Source organism: Scyliorhinus torazame, chromosome 2 (assembly GCF_047496885.1).
Source record: "Scyliorhinus torazame isolate Kashiwa2021f chromosome 2, sScyTor2.1, whole genome shotgun sequence".
Taxonomy (NCBI): Eukaryota; Metazoa; Chordata; class Chondrichthyes; order Carcharhiniformes; family Scyliorhinidae; genus Scyliorhinus; species Scyliorhinus torazame.
Genome location: NC_092708.1, coordinates 352,865,779 through 352,880,648, shown reverse-complemented (window position 1 = coordinate 352,880,648; position 14,870 = coordinate 352,865,779). Strand labels below are relative to the sequence as shown.

Sequence of the window (14,870 nt, the reverse complement as noted above, 5' to 3'; positions counted from 1 at the left end):
TTTGCATGGCAAATGATTGGGCATCACTTGTGACCACAATTCAGTAAGTTTTAAAGTACTGGTGGACAAGGATAAGAGTGGTCCGAGGATGAATGTGCTAAATTGGGGGAAGGCTAATTATAACAATGTTAGGCGGGAACTGAAGAACATAGATTGGGGGCGGATGTTTGAGGGCAAATCAACATCTGACATGTGGGAGGCTTTCAAGTGTCAGTTGAAAGGAATACAGGACAGGCATGTTCCTGTGAGGAAGAAAGATAAATACGGCAATTTTCGGGAACCTTGGATAACGAGTGATATTGTAGGCCTCGTCAAAAAGAAAAAGGAGGCATTTGTCAGGGCTAAAAGGCTGGGAACAGACGAAGCCTGTGTGGCATATAAGGAAAGTAGGAAGGAACTTAAGCAAGGAGTCAGGAGGGCTAGAAGGGGTCATGAAAAGTCATTGGCAAATAGGGTTAAGGAAAATCCCAAGGCTTTTTACACGGACATAAAAAGCAAGAGGGTAGCCAGAGAAAGGGTTGGCCCACTGAAGGATAGGCAAGGGAATCTATGTGCGGAGCCAGAGGAAATGGGCGAGGTACTAAATGAATACTTTGCATCAGTATTCACCAAAGAGAAGGAATTGGTAGATGTTGAGTCTGGAGAAGGGGGTGTAGATAGCCTGGGTCACATTGTGATCCAAAAAGACGAGGTGTTGGGTGTCTTAAAAAATATTAAGGTAGATAAGTCCCCAGGGCCTGATGGGATCTACCCCAGAATACTGAAGGAGGCTGGAGAGGAAATTGCTGAGGCCTTGACAGAAATCTTTGGATCCTCGCTGTCTTCAGGGGATGTCCCGGAGGACTGGAGAATAGCCAATGTTGTTCCTCTGTTTAAGAAGGGTAGCAAGGATAATCCCGGGAACTACAGGCCGGTGAGCCTTACTTCAGTGGTAGGGAAATTACTGGAGAGAATTCTTCGAGACAGGATCTACTCCCATTTGGAAGCAAATGGACGTATTAGTGAGAGGCAGCACGGTTTTGTGAAGGGGAGGTCGTGTCTCACTAACTTGATAGAGTTTTTCGAGGAGGTCACTAAGATGATTGATGCAGGTAGGGCAGTAGATGTTGTCTATATGGACTTCAGTAAGGCCTTTGACAAGGTCCCTCATGGTAGACTAGTACAAAAGGTGAAGTCACACGAGATCAGGGGTGAACTGGCAAGGTGGATACAGAACTGGCTAGGCCATAGAAGGCAGAGGGTAGCAATGGAGGGATGCTTTTCTAATTGGAGGGCTGTGACCAGTGGTGTTCCACAGGGATCAGTGTTGGGACCTTTGCTGTTTGTAGTATATATAAATGATTTGGAGGAAAATGTAACTGGTCTGATTAGTAAGTTTGCAGACGACACAAAGGTTGGTGGAATTGCGGATAGCGATGAGGACTGTCTGAGGATACAGCAGGATTTAGATTGTCTGGAGACTTGGGCGGAGAGATGGCAGATGGAGTTTAATCCGGACAAATGTGAGGTAATGCATTTTGGAAGGGCTAATGCAGGTAGGGAATATACAGTGAATGGTAGAACCCTCAAGAGTATTGAAAGTCAAAGAGATCTAGGAGTACAGGTCCACAGGTCATTGAAAGGGGCAACACAGGTGGAGAAGGTAGTCAAGAAGGCATACGGCACGCTTGCCTTCATTGGCCGGGGCATTGAGTATAAGAATTGGCAAGTCATGTTGCAGCTGTATAGAACCTTAGTTAGGCCACACTTGGAATATAGTGTTCAATTCTGGTCGCCACACTACCAGAAGGATGTGGAGGCTTTAGAGAGGGTGCAGAAGAGATTTACCAGAATGTTGCCTGGTATGGAGGGCATAAGCTATGAGGAGCGATTGAATAAACTCGGTTTGTTCTCACTGGAACGAAGGAGGTTGAGGGGCGACCTGATAGAGGTATACAAAATTATGAGGGGCATAGACAGAGTGGATAGTCAGAGGCTTTTCCCCAGGGTAGAGGGGTCAATTACTAGGGGGCATAGGTTTAAGGTGAGAGGGGCAAGGTTTAGAGTAGATGTACGAGGCAAGTTTTTTACGCAGAGGGTAGTGGGTGCCTGGAACTCGCTACCGGAGGAGGTAGTGGAAGCAGGGACGATAGGGACATTTAAGGGGCATCTTGACAAATATATGAATATAATGGGAATAGAAGGATACGGACCCAGGAAGTGTAGAAGATTGTAGTTTAGTCGGGCAGTATGGTCGGCACGGGCTTGGAGGGCCGAAGGGCCTGTTCCTGTGCTGTACATTTCTTTGTTCTTTGTTCTTTTATCACTTCCTCATTTGCGCTCCCTCTGGGAGAACATAATAAAAATCTTTATTAGTGTCACAAGTAGGCTTACGCTAACACTGCAAAGAATTTACTGTGAAAATCCCCTAGTCGCCACACCACGCCGCCTGTTTGGGTACACGGAGGGAGAATTCAGAATGTCCAATTCACCTAACAAGCACGTCTTTCAGGACTTGTGGGAGGAAACTGGAGCACTCGGAGGAAAACCACGCAGACACGGGGAGAACGTGCAGACAGTGACCCAAGCCGGGAATCAAATCAGGGTCCCTGGCACTGTGAAGCAAAAGTGCTAACCACTGTGCTACCATACACAGAATTGCACCAATAGAGATTGCACATTTAACCCCTGCAGCAATGTGGATGAGATGATTGGCCTCCAACAACCACAACCATCTTTATTTTGGCGGGGCAGCAAGTTGGCACAGTGGTTAGTACTGCTGCCTCACAACACCAGGGACCCGGGTTTGATTCCGGTCTTGGGTGACTGTGTGGAGTTTGCACATTCCCCTTGCCTGCGTGAGTTTCCTCCTGCAGTTCAAAGATGCACAGGATACGTGGATTGACCATGCTAAATTGCCCCATAGTGTCCAAAGATATGTAGGTTAGGTTACGGGGTTGTGGGGATAGGGCAGGGGAGTGGGCCTGGGTAGGGTGCTCTTTCAGAGGATTGGTGCAGACTTGATGGGCTGAATGGTTTCCTCCTACACTGTAGGGATTCTAAGATTTTGTGCTAAGTATGATTCCAGGCAATGAAGGGGTGCCCCAGTTCCCATTGACTTCAATTATACTAGAACCCATTGATACTGCACTTGATCAAATGCTGTCTTGATATGAAGGGCAGTCACTCTCACCTCTGAATTTTTCTTCTTTTGCCCATGATTGGACCAAGGCTGTATGGAGGTCAAATGCTCTTGTTAGGTGCCCTGTGATGTTTTGCTATATATGAAGGTGCAATATAATGTGAGTTGTTTATTTTTGATTGGATAGCAATCCTCTTAGTACCAAAGAAGAACATAATTTATTTACGTTAGACCACTTATATTCTTCCACTAAAATTGGCAAAAGAAGGGGATTTTACTGAGACATTGATTTTGTTTTATCAGGTCAAAGGAAGGAGGAGCAGTGAAACTGTGGGATCAGGAACTGAAACGCTGTCGTGCATTCAGATTGGAAACTGGGCAGGCAATGGACACTGTGCGTTCAGTTTGCAGGTGCAAGGTATGTCGCTAGCTTCAGTTAAAACAAAGCTCACGCACATTAGAGACACAGAAGCTGACGGGACTCAATTCTGGAATTGAGGTAGAGATAAAGCACAGAGTATAAGTCAAATATTAAATCAGAGAGAAGTGAAAACTTTCAAGATTAGATGCATTTCATTTTTTTTAAACTTGCTTTACACCCTGAAAATGAAGTATAAATACACTTGTAGAACATGTAAACTGCCAAGGAAAGCGACTGAAGTCACTTAGTTGCCATGGGTGTAGCAGCAGCATTGGTTCCATTAGGAAGGAGATATTAATTCACCAGTACCTGCTGAAATCATAGAATCCCTACAGTGAGGATTCGGCCCATCAAGTCTACACTGACCCTCTGAAAGAGCACCCGACCCAGGCCCACACCCCCACCCTATCCCTGTAGCCCCATAATCCCACCTAACCTTTGGACACTAAGGGACAATTTAGAACGGCCAATCCACCTAACCTGCACATCTTTGGACTGTTTTATTAATTTATTGGACTAAATGTTACTGGGAAAATGAGGGCATGTTAACAGTGCTCGCTGTTATTAATACACTGTACAAATTGGCCAGCTAATTCAGAGATTAAAACATACTGCACGAGTAATGAAACTCCAGAACTTGTTGGCTTATGCCCTTCTTGCGTTTGCTTCACAAACAGCACCTTGCAGTGAGTTTCCCCATTATTTGATGAATGTACTGGATGTGTGCATTATTTGTCCATTTATTACCTATTTAAAAAAAAGTTAGGGCTGCAATTTTAAGTAACTTTTTATCAAGTTGATAATTGTCAAGGAAATGCCAATCAACCTTTCTGGTTCAGAAAGGAAACTCTGTCAAAAGTTGATTTTCATTTCTGCTTCATAAATTGTTGATAGAGATTTTTTTTAATGTAAGGTTTTAATTTTAATATTCATTCTTACTTTCCCTTTCGTAATCCTAACTTTACTTCCCTCGCTTTACATTTCTTTCTGTACCTGATATGACTCTAATTTACCCTCTTTCTCCTGTGTTCATTTGTCGATGTTTACATTTCACTGGTTAAGGAGATATAATTGGTCCCACTGTTCACCTTGTGTTCCAGTTGCCCGCTCCATGATATTATAAACTTGCATTTCCAGCAATTTACAGTGCATAAAGATCTTCTGCTGAAGGGTGCAAGTAAAAGTTTAACCAACATTGTATGCCACAAGATGCCCCAGTCCAGCAAGGTCTGGCTTTAGTTTGCCCTCTTTTGATTAGTACATAGGCTGCATTAACTAACTGCTTGTCGCAGCTATATTCATTCATTGATTTGTGGAGGGAGATGGAAGAAGAGAAGAGGAAGAGAAAACAGCAGGGTTCACAAATGATAACCATGGATAAAAAGTGTTGGGTGGATCTGGGTCACAGACAATTTTTCAAGTGGTGATCGAAACAACCGCTCTCTAGCCTGGGGCTAGTTTCACTTCTGCATTTTCTCGTAGCATTGGGGGGAAGCGAGGTGTGGAGAGTGGAAGATGGTGCTCAGTTTATTTCAGTGAGAAGCTGCAAATGGCACAGGTTATTTTTCAACAGTTGGGAAGGGGAAAGATTTGATCCTCCGTGGATGAAGTGAATTACTGCTCACAGGAGGCAGGAATTAGACCCAAAGGGTGCCAACAGGAGGTGGAGATTTGTTCTTCACAGGGAAAGTTTGTTTTCAGTGGCGATGAGGAGAAGGCCGAGTTGCTTTTTGCTGTGATGTGGGTATGGTCATCTGCGTCCTCAGTGGAACAGAGAAGATTACCAGGCTCTGTCCTTAGTAGTGGAGTGAAAGGGGTGGTCATGCACTTGAATTTCTGCTTAGATAAGTGGGGTTGTCTGGACCTGTGCGGAGAGTAGAGATGTTTGCATCCAACCTTACAAACCGTGCCACCAAAAGGAATAGAGCAGTAATATTGTGGGAATGTCATCGACTCCAAATAGCATACTATCCTGACTTGAACACATCATCATTCCTTCATAGTCACTATGTCACTATCCTGAAATTCATTATCTTACACTATTATGAGATGCACCCTCATCAAAAAGACTACAGCAGTAACCACTACCGTCTCAGGACAACTAGGAGTGGCTGATAAGTGTGACCAAACATCAACAATATCCGAAGCACAACTGCTTTTTAAAACTGCTTTCAGGGTGCTCTGAGCCACATTGAGAAATATTGACAGCAATCCAGGGTGGAATACATTATAATTTTGTTAATTTGTTACATTAAAAAAATTGTAGTTTTATAATGATTAAAATATGTGGATGGTAACCACCGTATCCTCTGCATATGCATTTTTAATCTTTGCAGTCATATCACCTTTATTATGTTATGTTTAAATGCCAACAGAGATTAGGATTGAAGATACTTAAATTTTTCTCGGTAAGTATTCTGTAATAATTACGTTTGAGATATCGGTGGTGAAAGTTTTTTAAGATTGGTTTTATTAACAGGGAAAAATTCTGGTTGGAACGAGAAATGCAGAGATTATCGAGGTTGGTGAGAAGAATGCTGCATGCAACATTTTAATTAACAATCACATGGATGGACCAATCTGGGGCCTTTCAACTCATCCTATTAAAGATATCTTTCTGTCTGCAGCAGAAGATGGGACTGTTAGGTTATGGGACATTACTGAAAAGGCAAGTGTGTAGTTTAAATTGTAACATTTAAAGATGGATATACAAAAAGCAAATATTTTGGTCGTTAGTAATGCTGTGACAATATGTCACTGCCTTACAAAGTAATACATTATTGTCATTCTGAGCAAACCATTTTTGGTAGAATGACTTAATTGTAAGAGAAACAAATAGAGGGAAACTAACAATATGATTGCTTACCCAAAATTTTAGCCACAAATGTAAGCCTCATTGTGGTGAATGTATTGCTGTAACAATTCACCATGTACATATCTGTATTACGCTGTTGCCCATGTGGGCTCCACCTATGGACCATTGTAAGGTATTACCTATGATGTAGCATGTTGGGGCCTGTGTGGGCTCCGCCCCTGGCTCCACCCGTTGAGGGGAGGTATAAAGAGCAGTCGCCCTGTAGGCGGCTCCCACTAACAATTCAGTCGCAGGCAGGCACTGTTCTAGTTGATTAAAGCCAGTTTACTTCTACTCCTGGTTTCGTGTGAATTGATGGATCAATTTAATCAACTACAACTCCACTATGGAATCGGCCCTCAAACCTGACCGACTGGAACTCGATCCGCAGGCCGCGGGGGCTAAAGAGATTTTTTCGCACTGGCTCCGCTGTTTCAAGGCCTACCTCGCCGCCTCCTCCTCGCCTTCCGTCACCGACGAACAGAAGCTGAGTCTCCTCCACGCACGGGTGAGCCACCGAATCTCTGTTCAACTCGAGGAAGCCTCCACCTATGCAGACACCCTCGCTTTGCTAGAGCGTCTCTACGTAAGGCCCGTGAACTAGGTATACACGCGGCATCTCCTCACCACTCGCCGCCAGCGTCCCGGGGAATCGCTGGAAGAGTACCTACGCGACCTCAAAGCCCTTGCACGAAGCTGCAATTACCAGGCCGTTACAACCACTCAACATATGGACCTCGCCATCCGGGACACCTATGTGGCTGGAGTCAGGTCCAACCACGTGAGACAGCGCCTACTCGAAAAAGGTGCCCTAGACCTGGAAGAGACGGTAAAAATAGCCTCCTCTCTGGAAGTAGCGTTCCAAAGCCTTAACGCGTTCCCGTCCGATCACGCGACCCCCTCGTGGACCCCCACCAAAGAATACCCCAGGCCTGTGCCATGCGGCTGCCCACCCACCATGGGAGGCTACCCTGTTATTTCTGCGGCCAGCCTCAACACCCCCGGCAGCGTTGCCTGGCCCGGAACATGAACTGCAGCGACTGCGGGAGAAAAAGACATTTTGCTAAAGTTTGCCTGGCCAGGTCCAAAAACTCTAAATCGCAGGCCCGACCCTCAGACTCACAGGCCCGCAGATCCCGCAGTGTGGCAGCGTGTCTGCCAGCTCCGCCCCCCCCCCCAGACGCGTCATCGGCCTTGTGTTGTCCGTGGGGGCAGCCATCTTCCAGCCCGCACAGCGTGTGCGCCTCACGGGGGCCGCCATCTTGGCCATCCTCGCCCACGCGGCCCGCCACGTGCGATTCATAGGGGCCGCCATCTTGGACGGCAGCTTCCTCACCGCCCGACACATGCGACCGGTGGGGGCCGCCAGCTTGGCCGCCATCTGCAACACCGACCGACACGTGCGACCAAGACGTGCCATCTTGGAACTGCCCCAGCACCTCCGACCATGCCGGCTACCTGCAACTCAGCGTGGTCACCCTTGACCAGTGATGCACGATCAATGACCACTAAAGTGAGGTGTTAGTCCAACTGAAGGCTTTAATAAGCTAGATGTTTCCCCCAGCAGCTCAGGTACAGAATGAAGGCTGCTGGGGCGGCATGGGATCTTATACCCCGCCTACCAGGGCGGAGCTACCATACATCCTAACCAATAGAAAGCATACAGTTTCCACCAATGGTGCTCCAGCCTATCAGGTACCCTAATACCTCAAATGCCACAACCAGTCGCGACCCAAACACCTCTGGAGCTCTATGATGACCATCCGGGTAAACGGACACGAAACACCCTGACTCTTCGACTCCGGGTGCACAAGAGAGCTTCATTCATCCAGAGATGGTAATACGCTGCTCGCTCCCAATCTTCCCGGCGCATCAAACCATCTCCCTCGCCTCCGGATCTCACTCGGTGCAGGTCCGGGGGTGCACTACCGCAACACTCGCAATACAGGGCGCCGAGTACGCCAACTTTAAATTATATGTACTCCCCGACCTCTGCGCTCCTCTTCTATTGGGACTGGATTTCCAATGTAATCTCAGGAGCCTGACCCTGAAGTTCGGCGGGCCCCTACCCCCACTCACCGTATGTAGCCTCGCGACCCTAAAGGTCGACCCTCCCCACTCTTCGCAAATCTCACCGCCGACTGCCAACCAATCGCCACCAGAAGTAGGCGGTACAGCATCCAGGATAGGAGTTTTATCAGGTCCGAGGTCCAGTGACTCTTGCGGGAGGGAATCATCGAGGCCAGCAATAGCCCCTGGAGAGCCCAGGTGGTGGTCGTCAGGACCGGGGAAAAGAACCGGATGGTTGTAGATTACAGCCAAACCATAAACTGGTATACACACCTCAATGCGTACCCCCTTCCCCGGATCGCAGACATGGTTAATCAGATCGCGCACTACCGGGTGTTCTCCACGGTGGATCTGAAGTCTGCGTACCATCAGCTCCCAATCCGCCCGGGGGACCGCCACTACACGGCTTTTGAGGCAGACGGCCGCCTCTTCCACTTCCTCCGGATCCCTTTTGGCGTCACGAACGGGGTCTCGGTCTTCCAAAGAATGATGGACCGAATGGTGGACCAGTACGGGCTGCGGGCCACATTTCCGTACTTGGCCAACGTCACCATCTGCGGCCATGGTCAGCAGGACCACGATGCCAACCTCCAGAGATTTCTCCAAACCCTTAACCTCACTTACAGCAAGGAGAAATGCGGGACTTCCGGGTGCGGCGATGACCAGCTAGGTCGCACGTTTCGGCAGCTCCCGGTGGAACGGACTTTTGGGCTCTTGATAGGAGCCCTAACGGCAAAAAACACTGTGCTGTAATCCAGAAGGGAATCCCCCCTGGACACGGATGGAAAAAAGAGAGGAAAGTGGCCGGATTGTGGTGGATCCTCTAGAGCAGCGGCCAGGAAGGCAGGCACAAAGCAAGATGGCGTCGGAAGGAGGCAGTTTAATATGGGGCCCTGACCAACAAGAGTTCCTGCGGCGTTGCGTGGAAGAACTTAAAAAGGAGATGAAGAAGGAGCTGTTGGCCCCGATATTACAAGCGATTGAGGGGCTAAAGGAGGAGCAAAAGACCCAGGAACAGGAGCTTCGGGTCGTGAAGGCAAAGGCTGCTGAGAATGAGGACGACATACAGGGCCTGGTGGTGAAAACGGAGATGCACGAAGCACAACACAAAAGGTATGTGGAAAGGCTGGAGGTGCTGGAGAATAATGCGAGGAGGAAGAATTTAAGGATTCTTGGTCTTCCCGAAGGTGTAGAAGGGGCGGACGTCGGGGCATATGTGAGCACAATGCTGCACTCGTTAATGGGATCGGAGGCCCCGACGGGTCCGCTGGAGGTGGAGGGAGCCTATCGAGTTATGGCGCGAAGACCGAGGGCTGGAGAAATTCCTCGAGCCATAGTGGTGAGATTTCTCCGATATAAGGACAGAGAGATGGTCCTCAGATGGGCAAAGAAAACTCGGAGCAGTAGGTTGGAGAATGCGGTGATCCGCGTATATCAAGATTGGAGTGCGGAGGTGGCAAGAAGGAGGGCAAACTTTAATCGGGCCAAGGCAGTGCTGCACAAACGGAAGATTAAATTTGGAATGCTGCAACCGGCAAGACTGTGGGTCACACATCAAGGGAAACACCACTGCTTCGAAACGGCAGATGAGGCGTGGACATTTATTGTCGAGGAGAAACTGGAGTGAGCGGGCCATAAAAAGAACGTTTGGAACAAAGTGGGAGGGTGAATATGTGGGATGAAGGGGGGGAAAAGAGGGAAGAGATGACTTCCCAAGTTGTTAATCCTGCGACCCTGTAACTTTTCTCTCTTCCCCATGTCGTGGGGGAGGGGGGGAGGGAGGATGAGGAGCTGAGGGCGCCGGTCATTGGGGGCAGGGCCAAAAGGGAAGCGCGGGCCTTGTTCCCGCGCTATGGTAATCACGGCGGGAACAGGGAAGCAGGAAGGAGGGGGCCTCGCACAGTGTGAGCCGAGGTCACAGGGGGAAGCCGAGGTCGGCCAGAGTTTGCTGACTTCTGGGAGCAACATGGGGGGTGCAACTACGCTAGTTTGGGATCTAGCGGGGGGGGGGGGGGGGGGGTGGTAACTGGGTTGCTGCTGCTGGGGAGAAGGGGGAGCTGGTGTGGGGGGGGGTGGTCGGGGCGGGGGGGCGCCGCTTGGGGGAGATACGGCTACGTGGGAACCGGGTGAGGTGCTGGATTGAAAAAGGAGATGGCTAGTCGTCAGGGGGGGGGGGGGGGGGGGGGGGGGGGGGGACCAGGTCAGACTACGCAAAGGATGGGTGGGGCAGGTGTTTCATTCGGGGCTAGACGCAAAAAACAGGGGAGTGGCCATACTAGTGGGGAAGCGGGTAATGTTTGAGGCAAAGACTATAGTGGCGGATAGTGGGGGCAGATACGTGATGGTGAGTGGCAAATTGCAAGGGGAGGCAGTGGTATTAGTGAACGTGTATGCCCCGAACTGGGATGATGCCAACTTTATGAGGCATATGTTAGGACGAATCCGGACCTAGAAGTGGGGAAGTTGGTAATGGGTGGAGATTTTAATACGGTGCTGGACAAAGGACACCAGGGCTGGACAGATCGAGGTCCAGGACCGGAAGGAGGCCAGCTGCAGCTAGGGTGCTTAAGGACTTTATGGAGCAGATGGGAGGAGTAGACCCTTGGAGATTTAGTAGACCTAGGAGTAAGGAGTTTTCGTTTTTCTCCTATGTCCACAAAGTTTATTCACGAATAGATTTTTTTGTTTTGGGAAGGGCACTGATCCCAAAGGTGACGGGGACGGAGTACACGGCTATAGCCATTTCGGATCATGCTCCACATTGGGTGGACCTGGAGATAGGGGAAGAAAAACAACAGCGTCCACCCTGGAGAATGGACATGGGATTATTGGCAGATGAGGGGGTGTGCTTAAGGGTGAGGGGGTGTATTGAAAGCTACTTGGAACTCCGTGATAATGGGGAGGTACAGGTGGGAGTGGTCTGGGAGGCGCTGAAGGCAGTGGTTGGAGGGGAGCTGATATCTATTAGGCACATAAAGGAAAGCAGGAGGGTAGGGAAAGGGAGCGGTTGTTGAAAGAACTTCTGAGGGTGGACAGACAATATGCGGAGGCACCGGAGGAGGGACTGTACACGGAAAGGCAAAGGCTACATGTAGAATTTGACTTGTTGACTACGGGTAATGCAGAGGCACAATGGAGGAAGGCACAGGGTGTACAGTACGAATACGGGGAGAAGGCGAGCAGGTTGCTGGCCCACCAACTGAGGAAAAGGGGAGCAGCGAGGGAGATAGGGGGGGTGAGAGATGAGGAGGGAGAGATGGAGCGGGGAGCGGAGAGAGTGAATGGAGTGTTCAAGGCATTTTACGAAAGATTATATGAAGCTCAGCCCCCGGATGGGAAGGAGAGAATGATGTGCTTTCTGGATTAGCTGGAATTTCCTAAGGTGGAGGAGCAGGAGAGGGTGGGACTGGGAGCACAGATTGAGACGGAGGAAGTGGTGAAAGGGATTGGGAGCATGCAGGCGGGGAAGGCCCCGGGACCAGACGGATTCCCAGTTGAATTCTATAGGAAATATATGGACTTGCTGGCCCCGCTACTGATGAGAACCTTTAATGAGGCGAGGGAAAGGGGGCAGCTGCCCCCGACTATGTCAGAGGCAACGATGTCGCTCCTCCTAAAGAAGGAAAAAGACCCGCTGCAATGCGGGTCCTACAGGCCCATTTCCCTCCTGAATGTGGACGCTAAGATTCTGGCCAAGGTAATGGCAATGAGGATAGAGGATTGTGTCCCGGGGATGGTTCATGAGGACCAAACTGGATTTGTGAAGGGGAGACAGCTGAATACAAATATACGGAGGCTGCTAGGGGTAATGATGATGCCCCCACCAGAGGGGGAAGCGGAGATAGTGGTGGCGATGGATGCCGAGAAAGCATTTGATAGAGTGGAGAGGGATTATTTGTGGGAGGTGCTGAGGAGATTTGGTTTTGGGGATGGGTATATCAGGTGGGTACAGTTGCTGTATAGGGCCCCGATGGCGAGCTGGTTACGAATGGACGGGGGTCTGACTATTTTCGGCTCCATAGAGGGACGAGTCAGGGATGTCCTCTGTCCCCGTTATTGTTTGCACTGGCGATTGAACCCCTGGTCATAGCATTGAGGGGTTCCAGGAAGTGGAGGGGAGTACTCAGGGGGGGAGAAGAACACCGGGTATCTCTGTATGCGGATGATTTGTTGCTATATGTGGCGGACCCGGCGGAGGGGATGCCAGAGATAATGCGGATACTTGGGGAGTTTGGGGATTTTTCAGGGTATAAACTGAACATGGGGAAAAGTGAGTTGTTTGTGGTGCATCCAGGGGAGAAGAGCAGAGAGATAGAGGATTTACCGTTGAGGAAGGTAACAAGGGACTTCCGGTACTTGGGGATCCAGATAGCCAAGAATTGGGGTACATTACACAGGCTTAATTTAACGCGGTTGGTGGAACAGATGGAGGAGGACTTTAAGAGATGGGACATGGTGTGCCTGTCATTGGCAGGTAGGGTGCAGGCGGTTAAAATGGTGGTCCTCCCGAGATTCCTTTTTGTGTTTCAGTGCCTCCCGGTGGTGATCATGAAGGCTTTTTTCAAAAGAATCGAGAAGAGTATTATGAGTTTTGTGTGGGCTGGGAAGACCCCGAGAGTGAGGAGGGGATTCTTGCAGCGTAGTAGGGACAGGGGGGGCTGGCACTTCCGAACCTAAGTGAGTACTACTGGGCCGCCAATGTTTCAATGGTGTGTAAGTGGATGGGAGAAGGGGAGGGAGCGGCGTGGAAGAGATTGGAGAGGGCAGCCTGCAGGGGGACTAGCCTACAAGCAATGGTGACGGCACCATTGCCGTTCTCACCAAAGAAATACACCACAAGCCCGGTGGTGGTGGCTACATTGAAAATTTGGGGGCAGTGGAGACGGCATAGGGGAAGGACGGGAGCTTCGGTGCGGCCCCCGATAAGAAACAATCATAGGTTCGTTCCGGGGAGAATGGATGGGGGATTCGGAGCATGGCAAAGAGCTGGGGTAGTACAACTGAGAGATCTGTTTGTAGATGGGACATTTGCGAGTCTGGGAGCGCTGACGGAAAAATATGGGTTGCCCCAAGGGAATGCATTTCGGTACATGCAGTTGAGGGCTTTTGCGAGGCAACAGGTGAGGGAATTCCCGCAGCTCCCGACGCAGGAGGTGCAGGATAGAGTGATCTCAGAGACATGGGTGGGGGATGGTAAGGTGTCGGACATATACAGAGAAATGAGGGACGAGGGGGAGATCATGGTAGATGAGCTGAAAGGGAAATGGGAAGAAGAACTGGGGGAGGAGATTGAGGAGGGACTGTGGGCTGATGCCCTACGTAGGGTAAACTCATCGTCCTCGTGTGCCAGGCTAAGCCTGATACAATTTAAGGTATTACACAGGGCGCATATGACTGGAGCACGGCTTAGTAAATTATTTGGGGTAGAGGATAGGTGTGCGAGATGCTCGAGAGGCCCAGCGAATCACACCCACATGTTCTGGTCATGCCCGGCACTACAGGGGTTCTGGGTGGGGGTGGCAAAGGTGCTTTCGAATGTGGTGGGGGTCCGGGTCGAACCAAGCTGGGGGTTGGCTATATTTGGGGTTGCAGAAGAGCCGGGAGTGCAGGAGGCGAGAGAGGCTGATGTGTTGGCCTTTGCGTCCCTAATAGCCCGGCGCAGGATATTGTTAATGTGGAAGGAAGCCAAACCCCCGGGTGTGGAGACCTGGATAAACGACATGGCAGGGTTTATAAAGTTAGAACGGATTAAGTTTGTGTTAAGGGGTTCGGCTCAGGGGTTCACCAGGCGGTGGCAACCGTTCGTCGATTACCTCACAGAAAGATAGAGGGAATGGAAAAGAAGTAGACAACAGCAGCAACCCAGGGGGGGGGGCGGGGGGAGGAATCGAACGGACTCTCAGAGATGTTATTGTATATGTATAATATGTATAGGTATTTGTTATCGGTAATTGTATATTGAATTGTATTTTTGGAGAGTATTTATTTTGGACAAGGCAGTTGCCATTCAGTTTTGTTTTTGTTTATATATTATTTATTTATTTGTTTAAAACTGGCCACTGTTATTTATATTGCTTTATTGTTGTGTAAAAGAAATACTACGTACTGTTATGTTTGGCCAAAAATCTTGAATAAAATATATTTTTTAAAAAAACAAGGAGAAATGCGTTTTCCGCACAACCAGACTAGCCATCCTCGGCTACGTCGTGGAAAACGGGGTTCTAGGACTCGACCCCGACCGTATGCGCCCCCTCCTGCAATTCCCCCTTCCCCACTGCCCCAAGGCCTTGAAAAGGTGCCTCGGGTTCTTTTCATATTACGCCCAGTGGGTCCCCAACTTTGCGGACAAAGCCTGCCCACTAATCAAGGCCACCATCTTCCCACTGGCGGCTGAGGCCCGCCAG

General features: G+C 49.5%; 1 protein-coding gene across 6 annotated transcripts in view; it reads left to right on the top strand.

The window, feature by feature from the left end:
• Positions 1-14,870, top strand: part of LOC140403495 (echinoderm microtubule-associated protein-like 5) — a 415,808-nt gene that overhangs the window by 368,935 nt on the left and 32,003 nt on the right. For all 6 annotated transcript variants that reach the window (XM_072491458.1, XM_072491449.1, XM_072491467.1 and 3 more), the window contains 2 exons: positions 3,425-3,539; positions 6,022-6,210. In XM_072491458.1, the coding sequence (XP_072347559.1) occupies positions 3,425-3,539; positions 6,022-6,210 (304 nt within the window). The remainder of the gene's footprint in view (positions 1-3,424; positions 3,540-6,021; positions 6,211-14,870) is intronic.